Source organism: Aythya fuligula, chromosome 3 (genome assembly GCF_009819795.1).
Source record: "Aythya fuligula isolate bAytFul2 chromosome 3, bAytFul2.pri, whole genome shotgun sequence".
In the NCBI taxonomy this organism is placed as follows: Eukaryota; Metazoa; Chordata; class Aves; order Anseriformes; family Anatidae; genus Aythya; species Aythya fuligula.
The window spans coordinates 93,002,621-93,025,116 of record NC_045561.1 but is presented as its reverse complement, the minus strand read 5'-3'; the positions used below and the strand labels follow the sequence as shown (position 1 = coordinate 93,025,116).

General features: G+C 37.2%; 1 protein-coding gene across 13 annotated transcripts in view; it reads right to left on the bottom strand.

The window, feature by feature from the left end:
• DST (dystonin) overlaps positions 1-22,496 on the bottom strand; it is a 295,457-nt gene that overhangs the window by 44,230 nt on the left and 228,731 nt on the right. For 12 of the 13 annotated variants that reach the window (XM_032183966.1, XM_032183952.1, XM_032183954.1 and 9 more), the window contains 15 exons: positions 21,627-21,797; positions 20,464-20,630; positions 18,345-18,504; positions 17,766-18,092; positions 17,507-17,591; positions 16,141-16,382; positions 14,930-15,136; positions 11,124-11,243; positions 10,844-10,951; positions 8,905-9,123; positions 5,720-5,923; positions 2,872-3,103; positions 2,300-2,526; positions 1,474-1,596; positions 740-841 (listed from right to left, as the gene is read on the bottom strand). In XM_032183966.1, coding sequence (XP_032039857.1) covers positions 740-841; positions 1,474-1,596; positions 2,300-2,526; positions 2,872-3,103; positions 5,720-5,923; positions 8,905-9,123; positions 10,844-10,951; positions 11,124-11,243; positions 14,930-15,136; positions 16,141-16,382; positions 17,507-17,591; positions 17,766-18,092; positions 18,345-18,504; positions 20,464-20,630; positions 21,627-21,797 — 2,694 coding nt within the window. The remainder of the gene's footprint in view (positions 1-739; positions 842-1,473; positions 1,597-2,299; positions 2,527-2,871; positions 3,104-5,719; positions 5,924-8,904; positions 9,124-10,843; positions 10,952-11,123; positions 11,244-14,929; positions 15,137-16,140; positions 16,383-17,506; positions 17,592-17,765; positions 18,093-18,344; positions 18,505-20,463; positions 20,631-21,626; positions 21,798-22,496) is intronic. The other variant, XM_032183965.1, reaches the window with a different exon arrangement.

The window sequence follows — 22,496 nt, the reverse complement described above, 5'->3', positions numbered from 1 at the left end:
TTCCATTGAGAAAAAATAGTTTTGCAAAATCCAGTTATGTTTGGAATCTTTTAAAATGTTTCAATCTTCTAGCCATCCACTGACAAAAGATGAGAGATGTCGCTAAGCCAAAACCTAAGAAGAAACCTGCAACCAAATATACAACACATACAGACAAAAGATGTCTTTACCTACAGATTTAAAAAGTGAATGTCTTCTGAAGAATTGTGATTAGATACATTATACTATGAATTACTATAATAGTCCAGCAACTTATTTTTTCTTCCTATATTCAAACTTATGTATTTAATTGACTAACAGTAAAGATTAAATTTAATTGAAGTTTTTTTAACTGTCCTCTATTCAAGAAGAATAGCCACAGTGAGTTTATAGACCTATATTCTATTCCTTTCAGATCATGTAAATGTGTCACAGCTTGCCTATCATGTGAATGGCCTATCACAAGAAAATATGAGCAGGATTGCTATGAATTTGTGTGGTATCAGCAAAACTCTGGTCTCGTCAATAAACAAGGAGATTTTATTTTGGAATCTAAATATCGTGCAAACATGAACAATGCAAAAAAATCAATACATTTCATGTCTAATTAAAACAAAAAAAAAGATACCTGCCTGCTGAAGAAAATAGTCACTATAATCAGAGCGATACATTACATATAACCTACAAAATCCCATTGCATTTTTAATACAACCACATTAAATCCTATTAACTCAAGATTGGGTTAATCACACCAACCTACCTGCAGTCCATCTTGGTATTGAACAGCTGCCTGCATGGCTTCAGCAAGTTTGTCCACCCGTTCTTTCCATGTTTTGTTTAAGGCATCCCAGGCAGAATTCAACTGCAAATAAGTGCAATTTGCTCCAATGAACAAAAATAATTTTACTGCCATGTAATTTGCATTCACTAAATAAAAAGTCACTGCCCAGTAGCACCAATAAATTAACCATAAACATTTCATATTCATTCCATATTAAAACTCTTGTTCTACCTATCACTACATAGCTAGTTTCCTTCAGAATACACTACAGGTTCTGTATTACAGAAGCTTTGTAATTCAATACTGACTATATTTTTATTGATATAGGGATTATAGTGAATATGGGAAATATTAAGAAGTCATTTGGAGTTGCATCATTACAATGAAGGTAGCTTAAAAGAAACTTACATTACTTAACGTGAGAGAAATCAAAAGTCCTTTGTAGTCATGTGAATAGAATTGCCTCAGTTAAGATGTCTTACTTGGCATAAAGGAAATACACATGAAACTTATTCTAGCATTACTTTTGCAAGAAATAGTCATCTATTGTATTAATCAGTATTTTTACCAAAAAAAAAGTCTTCTACAAAAAAAAAAGATCAATGAAACAATAAAAGGAATTTATTTTCAGAATTTGTTGGGAGACAAGGAATACTACTTTCAGCTGAACAAGCATCTAACGCAACAGATTTAAGCATCTGCATTTCCCATACCTCATCTATACTCTTGTTGACAATAGGTTTGTCAGGCTCCCCACAAGCAGCTCTAAGTTCAGAACCAAGGCTCACAACTGTTTCTAGTTCTTCTTGCAATCCGTCAATTTCCTCTTTAACAGCCTACAAAGGAAAAAAAATAATCCAACACTGCTAATACTATATTTAATAATCTATGTAGAGCTTGCTTTTAAGGTAGACACACCAGGATGTGACTTTTGTTTCTTTAAAGTTGCCCGGACTTACAATTGGATGCTTGTATTTTAAGCATCCTTAACCATCCACTGACCTTTGCAGTGTCAGAGTGAAATCAACTGACATCAGTCTAAATTACAACAATGGATAATGATGTCATTTTGTATGAGATGGAAGAAATAAACAGGAAGTGTTAAATTAGATTTCTTTAATCAGAATGTTTTCTTTTTCGGAGGTTATCATTCAACTTTCAAATTTTTAGCTATCAGCATAAATAATTACAGACTTGCAGCATAATACACACGTCTGTATCCCTTTCATTTAGATGTTAGGTATTACTCGGAATCTGAAGTATGTGTAACTTTTAAAAGTCTCAGTGACATGCGTATTATACATGCTTATACACAGATATGTAAATATAATGACAAGCACAAGTTGTATGCTCATTGCAATTAAGCACTGATACGTATTATTTGCCACAGACTCTTGAGATATCATTATAGTAAATTTCTATGTAATTACCCCTCTTTGTCTCTAAAAAAAACCTTCCGTGGTATTTTGTGGTAATTCCATCTTTCCCCTGCATACTGTGAATAGAACATTTTAAATCAACAGAATACTTTGTACTGACCTCAGCAGCTTCTTGCTGTTGCTTGACTACAGATGGGTCAACTCCAGGTCCCTCCAGTTCTCGAATGAAGTCCTGAGTATCTTTAATAGTAGCTACAAGAGCCATATGATCACACCAAAACTTTTCAGCTAGTTCCATTACGTCCAACAATTTGGCCTCCCTTTCCTCAGTCAAGGTCTGGATGTCTTGCCAAATGAGGACCATTTGGTCTAGTTTATCTTGAACAGCTAAACAACAAAGGAACTAAATTACTACCTTGGCAAACAATTCTTGGCCATAAATATCTCTACAGTTCTACAGCAGAAACATATGTGAACATTTTAAAATTTAGACTTTAAAACTGTTTCTTTACAGGACTTTTAAAGATGTTAAGTGGAAACAACCAACAAGGCATTTAAAATTAAAACAAAGGTCAGAGCCACAATTATTAAAACAATGCCTTGCTTTTTTATATCTTTCACAGCTTCTTCAGAAGAACACAATCCCCAGATTAGTGATCATCAGAACTGAAGAGCTTTATGTGATGCAGCTTGCTGCATTTTCACTACATGAACCTTCCCTCAGTCTACTACCTTTTGCAGATATATCCTTGTCTGCTCCTTCTGAGCGAGCAATCATTTCCTCCCCTCGCTGCTTAAGCGTCTCATAGACCGGCTGAAGTTTTTCCAGATCCATTGACACATTCTTATTTTCACTGATTTGCTCTTTAATCTTCTCAACCTCTGCTGAGATTGAAGGCGGCTGCCTCAGACGTTCAACTATGCGTTTCAGACTCTCAAGAGTTGGATCTATCTTGTCATGAAACTGAGAGGGTGGTGAAGAACAGAAAGAAAGGGTAGAAGAGAAAAACATTTGAAAAACTGCATCAGAAAATTCTCTTGGAATAAGATACTTCAAAGTTGACATATTTAATATCTCTAGTTATATACATGCAATTCTGAATACCCCCCGGTTGGTTCTCTCCCTCTTTTAATATCTAAATTAAAAACATGACCTTGCAAAATGGTACTTCCTCTCAGATTTAAGAGACTCTGAATTCTAGTATGAAGTCTGGGTTTAGTTCTGAGACACTCCATCTGAAAATACTTCACATATGGCAGAATCTACCTGCATGCAGTCCCGCAGAGTTTGTGCATTACTTTCTGTCTTATTTTGGAGAGTCATGGCTTTCTGATCTCATCAGTTCAGAAATATATTCACCTTAGTATTAAATACACGTATTTTCATATGAGGACCAACATATCTCATATAACCACTGATTAAAATTTGGTATTTGAGGTCATTCAATAAGACATTTGCCTGGTGCCCAGGTGGTGCTCATTAGCGAAGCAAATGTGCATTTCTTTCTGCAACTAAAAGCACACAACAGCATTTATTGCCTTCACCCAGATTTGACTCAGAGCCCAGGTGCCCAGAAACTCAGCTACATCTTAGTTAATTAGCATGGTTCATCCGTACAGGTCCAAAGTTAAGTTCTAATAATGTTACAGACTCAGACTAATGCTACCTGTTTTCGGCAGAAGTGTGAATGTCACACAAGCTCTCAAAATGCAGTAACACATAAAGGTAAGCAGATTCCTCCAAGATTTCTGTAAAACTGATTGTGGCAACAAAACCTTACAGAAGTGACTCAACCTGAAATTAAACTGGCAATATCCAGGTCTAATTCTAGGGCATGTATATTGCATTTTTAAATTGGCATTGCACTCAATGGGCCTCACTTTACTCTTCAATGACTGAGGCAAGGTGTTTTAGAACTTAAAAGGAAGAAAGGGAAGTCATTATAACCTCTCATTCTGGCTCCATAGGTCACATGCTGCCTTTGATACATAAGGCAATTTAACATAATTTGAAACCTGAAGATTTAACTAATTATTCTTCCAGTACTGTCTAGACAAACACTGACATACCCACCATGCTACGGAGTATGGTGATACATACTTAATAAAAAAGAGATTATATAAAATTACATTCTGGACATTCCAATGTTTTGCTTTCTCATCTGTGGATACATTTACATGTATGTACACAAAATACTTTAAGGTCATTTTGTAAGTAATTAAGTGTTTTTTTCAACATCTGATTATATTTTAGCTGTTACCAAAGAATGCATTTTTATTCTTGCTTTCTGTACCTGGCCTTCTGCACTTCTCTGTACTTTAGCTCTTCATGTTAACATCTGTCACATACAAAGCAAGAAATCAAATACTAAATAAACACCTTAGTTTTCAAATGTGCAGCTGCAAATGGGGGGAGGCCTGAGCATATATGATAACGAAAAACACTGAATCTAAAAAATCAGGCTTCTTTCAGAGGTGTGAATCAGGAGGCTGTTCAGAATGACTGAAAGCACAACATAATAATGTCTGCAACCAGGTTGAAAATAGGATGACAGCTGATGTCACCGTTTTCCCTTATCTTCTTAGATTTTACCTATAGTGGTTAGGAATACAGTGTAAAGTACCATGACCTATGAAGACAATTATTTGGAATGCAGACTTGATGAGAACTTTAAGGTCTATTTCTTGATTTAGTATTTTAGACCTAAGCAGAAAAAGAGCACTTAATTTCCAGCCAACAAGATAAAAGGGGAACTTATCATAAAAACAGCAGTACAGAACACAGTATTTTTATTCAGGTTTTTGTGTTCATGTACACAGTTTAATGAGGTTGTTGTTTTTATCTGAATTTGTTGTCAAATAAAAGCATTTCAGTTAGGATATAATGACAATCCAATATCTAGTAGTCTCTAGGATCTGATACCTAACATTACTCTATCAAGGTTCATTCCACAGAGTGATGAACCTAAGATACACAGCTGTCAGGGACTTGATCTGAATTTTCTGCTTACAATGACACTTTGTGAAGTCTAACTTTGCTCACAACACTTTTCTGTAACAGTTCAAGCATATATTACATTAAGTTCCTGTTGGGTCTACAATAAAGAGCAAATGTTATTACCACTGAAGTGAAGTACCCTCTAGTTCCAGCGGGAAAGGACTGTAACTAAAGCTGCCAAGTCCCAGATATAACTTTATGTAAGCTAACTGATTAATAGTGACATCAATATCAACTAACAAAGCATCAGCTAGTAACAGACCAGTAAGAAGAAACAGAACAAACTGAAAATCCCACATTTTTAGACTAAATGTTCCTTTTTAAAACGAACTTTGAAATTGAGAAGCTGTAACATTTTTAACTGCAAAAGAATCATCGTAACAGTGACCAATATATAAAATCATAACCCCTCAAAAAAAGAGAATCAGTGCCATGAGTAGCGATTTGAACATTCACAGGCCATTCAGTTGAAAAATCCAGATAAAACAGCAGTTTAGTCTTGATATATACATATAAGATGATAATGTCTGTGTAACTTTCCATTTGAATGAATCCAATTATACTTTAAACTTAAACTGATACCTGGGTACACTGAGAAATGGCTTCGTCCAGTGCCAAAGCTCGCTTTTTGACATCTTCCTTAATTTTACTGTAAAGGGTGTCAGCTGCCACATATTTCTCTTGGATAGAAAAACCTTCTCCTGGGCTCAGCTCCAGCAATTGAGGCCCGGTTTTGTTCATCTTATCTATATGAGGCTTGTGTTCAGCAATCAGCTCACGCAGTTGCTATAACAAACGAAACAACTTATCAGTTTCTTAGGCTTACACCACCACATTACAGCTGTCCGCACTTCTAACACATCCAGCTGGCAAGGAATTCCAAACAAATACCCGTCATCTTAATGTAAAGCACAAATAACATCAAATAAAGTTAATGACTGCTCTGCCAGGGATGGCGCCCTTTCCAACACCGAGCTAGCCAGCCGTGAAACATCACAATTACAGATACACTGGCAAGGCCCAGCAGGGCATATCCCTCCTCCTGTAGGGCTATCATTAGGTGTAGGATGCAAGGTGCCAGCTATGCACATGATGCTGGCAACAGACACTCCTCGTCGTTTTTTAGGAGCTGTAATGACAGAAATGGCAACCATATTCCAAACATTTGCATAACACCACTATGTTTATACATTTTCATGTTGGTATTTGCTACTTATCACGAAGCCTTCCATTGAAGAGCGTCAGAGAAAGAGGTATTGACATTACAAGGATATTCATGCAAATTGTCCTCGACTTAAGGACAGGAAACTAGCACAAAGAGGGGGTCAAAGAAACCAGTGAAAAGGACAGAGGACAATGAAGACAGATCAGCAGAGAACAGTCAACCAGGATTAGCAGTCTCCCCTCTGGCCACCAGACCACTCCATCTACCCAACAGTGCTGTTACTTAGAGGACACAAAGTTTAATAGGTAATTAATACGTACATTACATTTGATCTCATCTACCACCCCCAAAATAAGTCAAAACTGCAGAAAACTGGGTAGAGACTGGTGGACCTGGAAGATCACAAGGCCTGTCTTCTGACTTATTCTGTCTTCTGACTTGACTATGTATTTCGATTTTGTTTACTTGCACCCACAGATGTGACAAAAGGGAAAGATCTGGGTTAGCCCAACCCTTCCCTCTGGTTTTATTTATTTGCTTAGTTCATCCTTTCCTTTTCAGAAAAATCCCTCTGTCTTTTGAGGCACCGTCCCTCTCAGTGCTGTGAGATCCACGCATTTCTAGCCTAGAGCCACTGTGCAGGAACATGAAAGGCTGGAGCAGGCACATGCTCTGCTCCTCCTAGCTTAGGGTTTGTTTAAATTAATGAAGACACAGAAAAGGGCTTGTATCAGTCTCAGTGTAAATAAATCCTCTTCTCTTCAACTGAGGTCCTTCCCTTAAAAAGGAATCCTGTTACTGGCTTGCCTCCTTGCTCCTCCCTAGAAGAGGAGAGGTTGGGAAGATTGAACAGACATTGACCATGACAAACCACTGTCTGCTGATGAAGAAATAGCAATGAAAATACAAAAAAAAAAAAATAAATCTGACCCCAGATACTTACTGAGAATGGAATTCTACTTGTATGCCTTGCACCAAGAAAAACAGTACTGCTTAGCACAGAAAAGGAAAAAGCTGAACTAAGAATAGTTGGAAAGTTTTTAGAAAATCATCTTATGTATTTTATTTTTGTGCACAAATAGATCCCCAGAGTCCCCATTTCTAGGTGCAAACCTTATGATGCTGGTACTCTCCCTCTGCCAAAAGCTAAATTCAAACCGATTAACTGCATGATAATATAAGTGAATATATATAAGAGAATATAGAAAAATATTTGCATTCAGAACCTTTTTTTTTTTTTTCTTTTCAGTATTACTACAAATGATCTGGTCTTTGCCATGATCTATGATTGGGTAAACAATTTCAGTAAATAAGCATTTCAGATCAGATTACGTGTTAAAATTGCCAGACATTAATCTTCTGCTTAAACAAATCTCTGCTAATGGCATAGCCCAGGGAAAATGCAAAAATACAAGCCCAGATGAAGGGCCTCTCAAGCAAGCAGAATGATTAAAGTAGATGGGGACCAAACCTATAAGTAAAGCAGTGTGATTTGGTTCATGGTGACTAATCAAGATAGTTTGACAAGCTCCTATTACATACCTAGTCTTTGCAGAGAATGTTTGTTCTTTGTGGACACAAACGAGTGAAGCCCATGTTTACCAATGTATCAAAGTGGCACATCTTCATTCACTGGTCTCAGAGTAAACAGGAATTTGAAGCCAGGCTTCACCCTATCTACCTTGAGTCACTTAATTGAAACAGCTAAAATTAAAAAATCCCACAAGTAGTCACTCTGTGCTCTGTAAGGAGAGCCAGGTACCTCCAGTAGGAATATGGGCTTTGCATGTGCAGGCTTTTAACACTGTTGGGATAAATCTGATGCCATGTAATACTAGTAGCCATCTATGAAGCATACAGATTTTTATCCCAGCTGATTATTTCTCTCTGTAAGAAAGCCCATATGGAGGCCAGCCTACAACAACATTCCCTCTGTTTTGCAATGTTATGTTAAACAATTATTATTTTTTAAATTATTACATAACAAGTATACTTTATGTGAGAAATGGTTATGGGGTTGGCTGGAGCCAAAGCACTGAAATCTTGGGCCTAGAATTATCAGTCTTCAGTTCCCAAGATATCAACAAAAGAAATGCCATTTTTTATAATACATACATGAGGTCGTATACATGCTTACTTATATACAGGCTGTACACACAGAACATTTCAGTTTCAGGAGGCTGACAGCAGGTACTCTAGCTCTTTCTACAGTCTCCTCTTACCTTTTTTTGGTTCTTACTTCATCATCCAATTTCTGTTCTGTTTACGGGTTCGGTTTGTTCCAATACTGCTTACTTTTAAATACACTTCTAAGCTATCAGCTTTTGTATGCTCAGATCTGTCACTATAATGGCATTTTTTCCCCTTTAGCCCTCTTCTATAGTTTTACATTGTTTGCTGCCTTCCCCAGATAATCTTGTTTGTGTGCAGAGTTTGGGAAACAGTAGAGACATTCACTATTATTAGTTTAAATAACTTTTTTCAATAGAAGTATAACTATCTGGGTTTTAAGTACTCACTAGAGTATTCCACAGTTCTCTAAGCAGAATACAACTTAGCTTTTCACATTTTGTTTTATTTTTTTAAACAACAAAATCCTTACCCGATGTTCTTCTTGTTGTTGCTTTAAAGTTTCATATTCAAGGGCTGGTGCAGGAAGCTGAGAGATGATCATTTCTGTTTCAGTTAACCATGGCCAAAGCTCTTCATAAGTCTCCCAGAACTGATTAACCAGAGACTGAGCCCGTTCCAGCTGGAGGTTTCTCTCAGAGTTCATTTGACAGACTGTATCGTATTTCTGTAACAGGCTTTCCAGTTTTTTCTGTAAAATAATATTAACAAAAAAATAGCAATGTCTGTCTTTCCACACGTCTATTACCCTGATTTCTAAAGAGTCTTTGATAATTGTAACACCAAACCATGGCAAACCAAATCTTAGTTTTGATTGTATTTCTACAGTACCAGAGTGTTTAGAGGAAAGAATCAATATCGTGGGAGATCTGAATTTGGCAGGGTGCTTTCTAATTGATTAAATTACATTTAACAATGTCCAATATTTACAAACAACACCATTCACAGGATTTCCAGTCAAGCTGCAGATTATTTGACTGCACGTTGTAGCCCCAGTTCCTTACAGAAAGCACCCATCTTCAGGAGCCCTCGGCAGAAGCCAAGTTTTCCACAGCATTTCTGAATCAAAGGATCATGAACAGCGCACAAAAATCTTGTTTTTGAAAATCTGACAAGAGAATAGGGTATACTGTCCTGCTTGTAGCTTACAAACTTTCCACAGAAAGCACATTATTTTCCAGGTTATCATACGTTAATTAATAAGGATGTGTTGCCATTAATATGATGGAACTACAAGGTTTAAATGTTACAAACCTGCTCTGTTTGGGGATATGATAACAAAAGTATCAACGAACTATACATTCTTCCTGTGGAGGACTGCCCATGTTATCATTTCCATGAAATATAACATGCAACAATGCATGTAAATACTGGCCTTGGAAAAACTAAACATATAAAAAAGCCATTGAATGTGAAGCAAAAAATATTTCTGGCAGAACAAACTATCGTTTCATTTGTTATGTCTTGCATGTAAATTATGTATAGAGATGCTATCCAAAGGACAAAACAGCCTAACACACAGATGCACAGTATTTTTGACTAATGCATATATTCAATAGAGGCCCACCTAAAATTGCTCTCCCTTATGACTACATTTTAATAGACTGAACAGCTCATCTATTTTAAATTCACTTAAGAGCAAATCAAATTTATTCAGAGATGCTGCAGCAGAGCACAATTAGTGAAGTACTGCTGGTCACTGGAAGGACCCGATTCACATAACGTATCCAGGCACATCATTCACATAACATATCCACAAGTTAGCACAAAAAAATCCATTATAAAATACCAGTAAGAAAGATCTGCATGTGTGTATGCACATGTCTAGATATGTTTATATGTCGTGTCAGCCCCCCACCTCAGGCTCTGTGTGTACACATGAACAAATGCATAAGAACGCCTTTCAGAGGCTGTGTTAGTCAACAGGATGGAACCTTCTTGGTAAACAAGAACAAGGCTCACACTGAAATCATCAGAAATGAAAGTAAAGATTCACACTGAGGTGCCAGCCACTGAATAGGGCACAGAAATGCACACACCCAGCCAGAGCTTCACAGACCCAAGAGAAGCGAGGAAGATCAACAGCCAGATTCCACACGCATCACCCCAGCTGACTAATACCTAGTCACTCAATCATCTCATTGGCTAAAATGCTATTTACCACACCAGAGACAAATGGGGCTACAAAGTAGTGTCAGACAATGAAGTAAGTACACAGTGCTTGCTCTTTGAACATCCTGAAGGAAGAACAGAGATACACGACAACATTTCTTCCAGTGTTACAAACCTCAGACTGGAAGTGGATGTAATTAAAGCTTTTTCATCAGTTTTTTGAAAGATACATAATAGGAATCTTCCTACTTATATATTATCTTCACACCCACTGTAGCTGCAAACTTACGGAACTTTACCTTTATGGTCTGTTTCTCTTCTTCAGTGCATGTGTTCATTATCTTATCCCCAGATTTAACAAGTTCATCTATAGTATCCTTGTGTCGCAAAATCTCCATGGTAAAAGCCTTGAAACACAATAAGAACTGGTCAGCAATAAAAAATAAGAGTACATGGAGCAAAAACTATTTTTGAAATGCATTATGATAGACATAAAATTAAATCACACTAGTACATTTTCTAGATGGAGAGCGTGCTGGCCAATAATTAACATGACAGTTGGAAATGCATTTCTTTTACCTTTTGAACTTGTAGCTGAGCTGCGGTCTGGTCTTGCTCAAGCCTAATATCACCCAGAGACATCAGTTTCTTTTCTGTTTCTCCAATCCAGGCGAGTTCAGCATCAGCTGCTTGATCAAACTAAATGAGGGAGACATGAATTAGTTCGGTGATTCTGTATACGTGAAATTAGAATGACTGTTGCAAAATTTTTAAAGGAGATTAAAAAGCATACTTTTAAATTGGTAGAAAGATGGCAGTTCACTTTCCATATGAGTTTTTTTATATAAATTAAATACAAAGCCCAAAATGGTTCTGAGGAATTGTAATAAAATCAGCTTAATTCATAAGCATGACAAAGAATGGAAGTGTATTTTTCCAAAGCCTACAGCTCTCTTAACAGACATATGAAAATTAAAAGGGTTATGATTTCATAATTTTAACTGAATTGTTTCTTTTTATTCAACTTTCATGTCTTTACCATCTCTATATTTATTATTACTGCTCCTGTTGTAATTACAGTAAGAAATAGCTGTTTGATGTTACCTTTTTAATCTTAAAAGCCACCTTGATATTAAATGATTAAGGTGAAACAATCACAATTCAACTAAGTCAATGAAAAAAAAACACCACACTGAATTCAGAGAAGACAGGATTTCATCTAAATCTAGACCGCGGATTAAATCTGAAAATACTTTGGGGCATTTGGGTGCAGCCAGCCCTTTCACTAAAAGATTAACTTCTGAATCCTGTTAGTCAACACTTTAATGTTTCAAAAATTACCTTGAAGCACTAAGGTAATTAGAGGATTTAGAGGATCTTTTTCTTACTAATTTGAAAAGGAGAGTAAGAGATCCTGAAAAGAAGTACCTGGGGATCCAATTCTGCTGAAAAGTAAGAGTCTACAGAGAAAATTAATAAAAATCATGTATTATATCTTATGCTCAAGTTTATAGGCATGCATCTCAGCACATACATATTGTAGTACTCAAGAGAGGCAGCTCTGAGCTTCAGCCATGCTGTGCAGGATGGTCAGATACACAAAACAGTCATCACATCTACTAAGAGCTAACTACTTTTTTTCTAAAACACTGATCCCTGCTGCAATTAGATGAAGATTAATGTGGCTCTGAGCTATTCTGAAAGTCTGTTAGGACATTTTAGGTCAGAACTCGTTACTTGTGTTGTTGACTACCACACTTTCTTCAGAAGTCTCTTTCTGACCACACTCGGTCCCTCTTGTCTTTTAAATCTGATGGTCTGTGCATTTGTGGCTATAGAACCATGACAGCGTTGCTCCTGGAACAGAGCTGCAGTTCGCTTTAGCCACTAAATCACTCTTGTCTTAGTGGTTAATTATGAGTCACGCAAAAACAAAAGAAGCAGTTCTGAGATTTCTTTCTTTATGAGTCAATCTTTTTCAGCCTTATTTAATCCATTTGTTACATGAAAGAGAGCACATTCTTTTTCACCATACGTCATTTCTCATTTAAAGTAAAAGAAAGTAAAATTTTGTCCTAAATATTGTGACTTCCCAATAGAAAGGTATGCTCGAAACAATTAGCACTGTAAACATCAGCACAAAGCACATGCACCAACGGTGTTTAACCCTGACTTTAGAAACTGCATTTCACAACCAAGCTCTTTGGAAGCCCATCTATTTATGACCCAACTAAAGGAAATGAACGTGACGTCAAATGTGTTAGAGGTACGAACTAACTGCAGCATGATTTGCTGAAACCAAAGATTGATGGGCATGTCAGTAATATTGATCGGATATCGAATGGAAATAATAAAATCAAGGTGTGGCACTGAAATGTCCAGATTCCAGAGAAGTGAGGAAGGACTGGACTCTAAACTCCATTTGATGAAGGTACAGGATTTCCAATTTGCAACGTGCACATATAAATAACATTAACGAACAAAAAGCGTAAAATCGGTGCTCACTGCATCCAAAATTCAAAGAGATTTTTTCCATTATGCCTGACAGAGTTATTTTTTGAGCCATGGCTTCACTTAAGTCACTATAAAATCACCTATTTCAACCCTACCCAGTTTAACCAACCATAGTTCATGATGGTACTTCTTCTTCTAATCGAGAAAGACTGACTTGTGAATATGGTAACATTGTGGTTTGCTCTCTGAATGCTTTGTAAAGCATTCTTTGTGGCTGCTTTAGAGCAAAAAACAAGTAAGTCAACTGCAGAATACGATCTGTTTCCTTGTGGCACCCTTTGCGCTGGGGTAAGATACTGACCAGTACCTTCACTATTGAGAAATAGGGATGAAAACATGCAGCAGAATTTCTCTCAGATAATTCTATCCACTTGGGAGAAATTGCATTAATTTATTAAGCTTTTAAGCCTCCGTTTACAGAATGAACCAATATGCTTACTCATTCGTATTGCTTACTGTGTTTGTCACCATAGCCCAGTAATGTCTATCAGAAAAAATGCTCCAGTTCCACTGAACCCTCATGTCCTCAGTGTCTTTGCCCTCCACCCAGAAATTTTTAATAGTATTGGTACTTAAGTAGCCGCAGGGTAAGCTCACAAAGCATCCGCTTCTCCAAAAATATTTTTTATTATCTATCTGTGAGCAAAATGGAAAGCAGCTTGTCCTTCACTGGAAACACACTAAGCCACTTCATCATGGGATGTAGTACCTGGGAGTATAGTGGCGTGGCTTGAGATGGGCTGAAGTGGAGTTGGGGGGATGCAGCAGTAGGGTGCAAGATGCCCTCGCAATATCACCTAGTGGAGCAGCAGCTCTGGACCTTTCTTGCCTGGACTTGAATCTGCTGAACTGGTGCTAGGGGATGCAACATACTCACACAATTCCGTCAGGTTGAAGGAGAGCCAACATCCACTCTTCTATCTCACCTTATCACTCACCAGAAAAACACCCTTCATTTTTGAGGATTTAGTTTAATGAGATGAGATAATATTCATAGCATACCCCTTAAAAGGTTAAGCATGAAGTTATTTTTAACCTCAGAAATAAGGAGATCTGAGTTACTGCCAGCCTCTTTCAGTCAGCTTTCAACAAACTTTGGAAGTGTCACACATGCTTTCTCCTTGTCCCATTATAACCATTTACAGGAACTGTTAGGAGAAAGACAAATCTCCACCAATATTTTTATGCCTGAACTGTAGGCAGACACTGGGAAATTGTGTCTCCACAATGCTTAAATATACGGAGCTTAAATATGGGACTATTTAGTGATGAAATTAGAATGGCAGTTCTCGAAGTGTACCATATATACACATCTGTGTGTTTAGAAACTTTCATGTATTTAAAAACTCAGTTTTTGTGTCCCAAGAAGAAAAGTGTTGTGGATATGAGTAAAAGCAATTGTTATTTAAATTTTCCTGTGCAGCTTGGAATAGGATGATCCAGCTTTGTCAAAAGTACAGAGGAGCAAGACAATCAACTGATGCTTGAAGGTATGGCTACATTAGTGATCTCAGTGTTGCATCCAGGAAGATTTGCTGGGGAACTGGGCTCTATTTTCCTTAACACAACCTGATCTGTGAAAGCTATGAGCCATTCAGTTCTTACCCAAGCAAACTCCTACTTAAGAAGCCACAGGATAGTTAGAGCAATATTAGCTGCAGGACTGAGGTTTGTGTCAACAAGAAGTCAGATGATTACACCAGCGTACATTCTGGCATGCATACCTTTACAGTGGAGTCACATTCCATTCAAACAGGCCTTTTGCTGCTCGAGCACAACAAACGTTTGGCAACGCTATTAAAGGACATCTTCAGTTCAGGTACACGTTGCCAGAGACAACTTAGTATGGCCCAAAACCCAGTTTTCTGTACCTGCTGGGATCTCAGGATGGCAGCGTCAATCTCATCCACCTTCTGCGAGATCGTGTCGCTCACCAATCTGTATCGCTCGTTGTCCTCTGTTATCATCTTGTCGAGCCCCTCTCTGGCCCTCCATGGCACCAGCTCCAGGAAGGCACTGCCGACTTCATTCAGGGTGTCCACTAAGGCTTTGTTGTTCTTTGCTTCCTTTTTCAGCTCCTGCAAAAAGCCATTTAAAGTAAATGTGCCAACACATGAGCTGAACACACACACAGCTTGCACATGGTTTTTATTCTCTCAACTACCGTGTTGAGAACTGAAATGTGTTCCAGGCACACCAAAGGGATAAATTAGCACAATTATTTTCAGCTCCGTTTTATGAGCTTTTTGATACTTGTCAGTTGTTTGACAGAAAAGTGAGTGATGCTTGAAAGTTTCTATAGAATAATCCTAAAAACATTTCTCCAGTCAATGTGATACTCTGAAATTCTCTGGAATTTATTAGAGTTGTTAGTAGTTAACGAAGCAACCCGATAAAATAAAACTAACACATATTCTTTGCACCCTGCAACTCCATAAAGAACTAAATCACCACCAAAAGTATGAAATGAAGCAAAACATGATGAATTCAAGCGATTCCTGAAATGAGCAATGACTGGATTACATCCCAATCAAATCATCATACAATCCTTCAGGAATGACATTTTTCTTTACAGGGAACCCTATTGCTGATTCTTTTTTTTTTTCTTTATATAAATATATATATATATCAGAAAACCAATGTATTTTTTTAGCTTTTTTCTTTCAAAACTATCCAACTTGTGCTACATTAAAAAAAAAAAAAAACTTATTGATAAACGAAATTAGTAATATATTTAAATGCTGTCTTTTTTATACTTTTTAGGATTTTATCCATGTCATAACTAAAGAACCAAAATAACTTTGTTTGACAATTTAGGAGTTTTCCCAGGATTAGGTAATTGCTCGAACAAAAAGGAAATGTTGTGCTTCTGTGCTAAAAATAAACCTCAGCCCAGTTTCGTAAGTGATTATAACAGATGACTCTGGAAAGTGAGTTCAATTCTTAACTACTGCTACATTTAGTCAGATGAGATCCGATGCCAAATTAGTTATTCACAAAACAACTTCCTGCCAAACAGAAGTTAACACAAAACCTAGTTGAATCATTCAGCAATAAATAATTCACAGGTTCTAAAACCTACTTTTTGTCTTTCTTGTGCTTGGCTTAATTCTTCACCCTTTGGTATTTGAGTTTCGTATGACAGTAACTCCACTTCCACTTTATCAAGCCATTTGCAGAGCTCCTCATGGGTTGAGTGTAGTTGACCTGCAAGCTGCAGAGCCTGCTCTAAGGTCTTGGACACGTCAGAGCTCAATTTTGTAATGTCTTTGTACCTCGCTTTAATGCCTTCCAGTTTATCTTGAATTATTACAACTTCATCACCTAAAATATCAGAAGGATGTTATTTCCTGTGAACACAAATCCTTAAAAGAAAAAAAAAATCCCAAACATCAACCCACACCTATTAGAGCAATCTCAATAATTTAATTTATAAAATGACCCAAACAAGGTGACAGGGCAAATCCTCACCTCTTGTAAATTATTCTACTTCACTGAAAGTCTACAGAGCTACAAAGTTTACCTCAATTCAGGATCTAACCTTCTGTGGTTTTTTGCTTTACTAAAGTTTCAGAAAGTAAGGCATGTGACCCAAAATTTAATGCAGATGTTCTTTAGAAAATCACGATACTTCTTACAAAGCCCCCCCCAAATCTAACAACAACAACAAAAAAAACAGATTATAAAAGTCACTGAAAATACTAAGAAAAAAAAAAATCAACCAAATATTAACTACAGTAATATTTTATATCATTTTTTAACACGTACACGCTTTACCATCTGTTCAGAATAACTCAAAAGGCTAAAATAAAAGCAACCTCCTAAAATGTATTAGTATATATTCAGTTTTCATTACAGAATATGCATAATGTTTAAGTGTGGAATAGAAAAAGGATTCCCCTCCTTCGGCCATGTGTGTCTTACAGAGTTCAAGAACTATAAAAGTACTGGAAAATCTGGACAGATGTTGATCTACAGAACAGACGTTGTGTACAACTGGAATGCAACTTTTCCCACAATATTAGCTCCAGTGGTCAAAGCTTTCCTCTTGCAGTTAAAGGTAGTCTAATATCTCATTCATCTGTGAATGGCTCCAGGGAATTGACTGTGTCCACTGCCAAACAGCCCTCCATTCTGAGTAATGCTCATAACTTCCTATTAGGAATGGAATGCAGGTTCACTAAAATAATTTGCCACTAAAAATAATAAGGAATTCAAGGGCCAAATTCCCTACAAGCATAAATGGACTTTTGCTCACACACATTTGGTCCAAAACGTAACCTACCTTGACCTCAAACCTTTATTAAAATAGACAACTGCAACCGCTTTAAGCAGCAAGTATGGACTAATATTTACAAGTTTGACTTCAATCTTCTCATAAGCACTTTCAAGTACAAGAAAAAAAGCCCAGTGAATTTAGAAAATTGTAATTTTCTAAAAACTCTCACCTGTTGTTTGCTTGAGAAGCTCTAAGCCATTTTGTATAGCCAAATCAACATTTTGTTTTCTAAGAAGAATCTCCTCCTGAAGATCCTAAGAGGAAATGCCATTTGTGTAAGCATGGACATAATAAATGACACTACTTTTATTTGGAGTAAGCATGTTTCCATTTAAAAAAAAATATATTAATGAAAAATAAATAAAACATGGATATGTAAACCATATACAAAACCGAATGAAATAATAAATGAACAGAAATCAAAATACCAGTAGTTCAGAGTGCTGTTTCTCAATCAATTCTGCGTTGCAATCTTGGACTGACAATTTGCTCAGTTTATCATGGACTTCATTCAGCCAGTTCATCAATTCAACTTCGTCCTCCCCAAAAATCTGAGCATTGCAGTAGGCTTGCTGGAGAAGTTCAGACCTGCTGTTGCTCTTCTCTTGAATCTCAATGTATCGGGCCTGAGAAGAATCTAGCTTTTCCTGCACCATATCTTTATCTTCCCTGGAGCTCATAGTCTTTAGAGACTGACCAATACTAATGGCCTGATGTAAACTCTTATTGTGAGCTAGAACATCATCTTCTAGAGCCTATATATTTTTTGAATAATGAAGAATAATGGAAAAGAAAATGAGAAAAACATAAAAGAAACGTAAGTGGAACTAAATAAAAACTGAATAAAAAAATGACATATTGCCAACATAAACACATAGAACTCAAATGACAGAAAAAAATCAGTATGGTAAAACAATGGTACAGCACATCAGCTCTCCCATTTGTGCTGTACTTTACAGATGAGTTTAGAAAGAATGGCACAAGCAAATCTGTGGTTTGTATCTTACTTTATGCTGAGCAATCTGCTGTTGCAGTTTGGAGGCCTGCGTTCCAATGGGTTCAGCATTTGCAAGCCTCTTCTCTGTGGCGGTCAGCCACTCCACCAGTGGCTCCAGAGCTTCATGAAACTGCTGTGCTACCACTGAGATGCCTTCCAACTGGCGGTTCCTACAAACAAGGTAATTTTTTTGTGTGAGGAAGGATATATTAGATTTTTTTTTTTTTTTTTTTTTAAAAAAAGACCCTTGAATCTTGAATCTTTGGAAACAAACAAACAAAAACCACAATTCTGTCTTATTCTAGGAACTACAATATGAAATAGAAATATATGAAAATGAAACAGAAACACATCCACAATATCCAATAAATAAGCAAGGTGAACAAAACCCAAACAAAACCTACCTCCAAAGCTGTTTGAAGTTCTTATAGCTGATAGGTAAGTTTTATAAGTAAAAGGATTAGTGCTGTATTCATATACTTTTTTTCTAGCACTCCATTCAGCAAAATATTGTTCGATACCCAATTAAGGTAGTTCTCAACTTGTAGCTGTCTTTAAGCATTAAGTTACATCTCCCTATTACAAGTTTTAAAGTTACTCAAAGGCTTTATTGAACCAGAACACATTATCATGCTTACTCAGCGTTGTAAAATACCTTTTAACATTTGTTCAGTGATGTGAGCAGAACTACTTGGCCCTACTCTGTATCTCTTGTTCTGGATAAAAGCTCTCAATGAAACTAATGAGACAATGTTAATAAAGCACAGAGACTTGACCTCAAAAAAAAAAAAAAAAGCAGTATCTAAAACATTTCTGTTCCAGATTATTACTTTTCAGAGAAGATTCTTGATCACAGGAATAGTCTACTCTACCACCACTGGTAGTAGAAAGAAATCTCCCTCGAGCATGCTTTTAAGAGAGATTTTTCCTACATGAAAAACATCACAATATTGTCTTTCAACAGGGGATCTTATTCCAGGTAAAAGCTATGTTCACACATGCTTCCCAAGGTTTATAAGCAAGGGAGACCTGACAGGCCTGGCACAGTTAGCTACAGAATGCTCACAGAAATACTCTACTTAGTTTTCAAAATCATTGTCAGATCTCCTTTTCATTTCGAGAGACCAGACAAAGAAAAATGGAGACAAGCTTCCAACTAATAGATAGCTTAGGAAAAAATGCAATTTCATTTTTAATTATACATCACCAGACTGGGAGAAGAATATTAAATTAAACATAACATTACCCAGCTAATGAGTCAGATACTTTCAATAAATTAAAGAGAAAAAAAAAAAGGAAATAATTGTCTATTAGTGGTTGACTCTACTAATTAAATAATTGTATTATTAGTACAAGGCAACTAAAGAGGTTTGGAGTAAAGGAACTACAGAGGGAGTAGAAGACAATATAGGTGAGTTTAGAATCATAGACAAATCATAAAGTATCTAAGTGTCTGTATATGTGGATATTGTGTCTTTTTTTTTAAATTGGAACTGGAATTGGACTGCAATCTCTTTAAGAGTGTTTCTGCATTGCTAGAATATATCTGCATACCTCAATGGTCCTTTTTTTCTTGAGAACTAAGGCAGCTCAGCACCTTGCGTAAGTACATCAGAAACTGACAGCATGAGGGTTACTAAATGCTAGAAACTGATGGCACAGATGACATCAAACAGCAAAAGAGAGTTGAGTGCCCCCTCTTTGTAGCAGCATGTCATGATTTTTAAGTTTTGAGGTAAGATCATTAGTAAGTGTCAAGAATGCACTCGATTCTATGCAAAATAGATGTGCTTTTTCTTCATCAAGAAACTTCAATTAAATGAACCAACAGAGATAAAATGTTCAGAGGACACACATGCCGTCAATCCTAGCAGATTGTCACACCTTAGGCTAAAACGTTATTAAAACAAATTAAACATTTGTTTAAAGCTTTTACTCTGTTCAAGGCACATCTCTCCACTTTTTCTTCAGAGGACCTATTATATCAACATCGAGACACAACGATGTAATGTACGAACAAGTATGATAGTAGTTAAAAAGATTTCACATTAGAGTTCCACTTGCTGCTTCTAACCATCTATCACGTGCTACATCTATATTTTTCAAAGCTATGAAAGAATTTCAAATACCTTGTTTCAGCTTTACTGAGCAATGCATCCCATCGACTGTCCAGGAAACTCAGCTGTTTCAAGATTTTCACTTTATCAGCAGGTTCTGCTGACTCTGCAATTTTCTCCCCTTCACGCTTGATTACCTCAACAGTAGGCTTGCGGTCATCCAGCAACCTCTGGAGAAGCTAGAGAGAAAGCCATCCAACAGCAGGTTATTAAGGAACATTGTAATATCACAAGTGTAAAAACAGAAGGAGCTGGACTTCTTGAAAACCTCTTAAGCAAAAAAAATATCAATGCTATTTTGATGGAAGTGTGATGCTATATTGTGATGGTGTGAATAATGCTAATCAAAAAAGAGAGATGCTCCCCTCCTCCCCACCCCCAGATGCTCATTTTATTCTCTGAACCACTTTGAGACATAGAATGGAATTCACTGATCTAGTCTAATAAATTATTTTCTTCCTCAAGAATAAATTCCACTTCTCCCTCAACTCCTCTGTGCCACTCCTCTCCCCATTCTCTAGTAACCTTTGGTAAGATGAGCATTCCCTCCTCTGCAGGGATCCCAAAATGACAACCTGTTTTGGCCACAGATTTACATTAAATATCTGCATGGGAGCCGGCCACACAGTCCAACTGCATGGACAATGTTTCATGAGCTACAGTGTGCTTCTTTTTTCTGTGACCATTTTGAAAATTCACAGGTGATAACACTGCTAGTGTCTTTATATTAACCCAGGCCATTCCCCAAGAGCACTCCAAATAATTACCAACAATGATCAGATCACAACAGGTTCAAGATCCAAGTACTTATGTCCATAGCCTGCAATATTACCTTGGAGTTATTACAATGAAAAACTTTCTACGTTTTATTTCCTACTTGCGAAATTGCCAAAAACTGGATTTTACATCGTCCCTTTTTCCAATGGACCTTTAACATCTATTTCCAGAGGGTGTTAATTATTCTAACTAGAGCTCAGATTGCAGTGTCATACGCTATCCTATGCTCCCAGAAGATGAGCCCTTCTCCCAGCCCTGGGCAGACCCTGGAGTACCAAACAGATGGCTGTCTTAACCACCTCGGTACACCTGAAAAGATTTCATGCTTTGACAAAGACTGGGAATTTATTCTCATTGCTCCAGTGAAAAGAGAGATACTCTGAATGGATTTTACTTACTTTCTGTTCTTGTATTTGGGCCTTCACGACTTTGAACTCAGCAGATGGTGGCTTCTGATTAGCCACAAGTTCTTCTGTATCAATGAGCCAGCTAAGCAGAGATTCAAGGGCATCCTGAAACCTCCCACAGTGAAGGAGAGCTTCCTGCAATTGTGCAGCACGCTGGGCAACCTGACGAAAAATAGAACATCTGACTGTACTCACCTTTTTTCTTATTTCTGTGAAACAAGCGGCCAAAATTTGCTCAACACCTGGCAATATCATTAACTTGTGCTCTCATTTTCATAGCTATTTGTAGCAGCACTATGGCACAACGTACCATTAATCTCCACAGTCATCCCGTGAAGAGAGGTTGACTCTCAGTGAACTAGACTGCTCTAGTAGTCCATTACAAGAGATGCTCCTGTTTTATATAGCTACAGTATTATGAAGCACACTGACAGGATGTTTGTGTTTCAGATGGTCTATACTTTCCTTATAAAAAGACTGAGCCAGGCACCCAAAGCAGCAGTTAAGGGGCAATAAGCCCTTCAAAGGAAAGAAGAAATAGGAAAGGAGAGGACAAATAGGTGCATTACAAGTGTCTGTGGTCCTACTGCATCATCCCTTCAGGCAGACAGAGAGCAGAGGAAACCAAATGCAGTTTCCACTTCCCACCCTTGCCATTTTCAACAGCAGCTACTTCAGGAAGAGAAGTCTTCAAAGCATCAGAAAAAAAAAGAAAATCTACAGCAAGTTTTCCAAAGCAGTGGTACCTTCCAAAGGCTCAGGCAACCCTTAAGGTACTACAAAGGAATTGTGCCACGAGTCACACAAAGTTGGGCTGTATCAGTGCTGCTCTCCACAGGTATGACCAGTGCACACAAATAC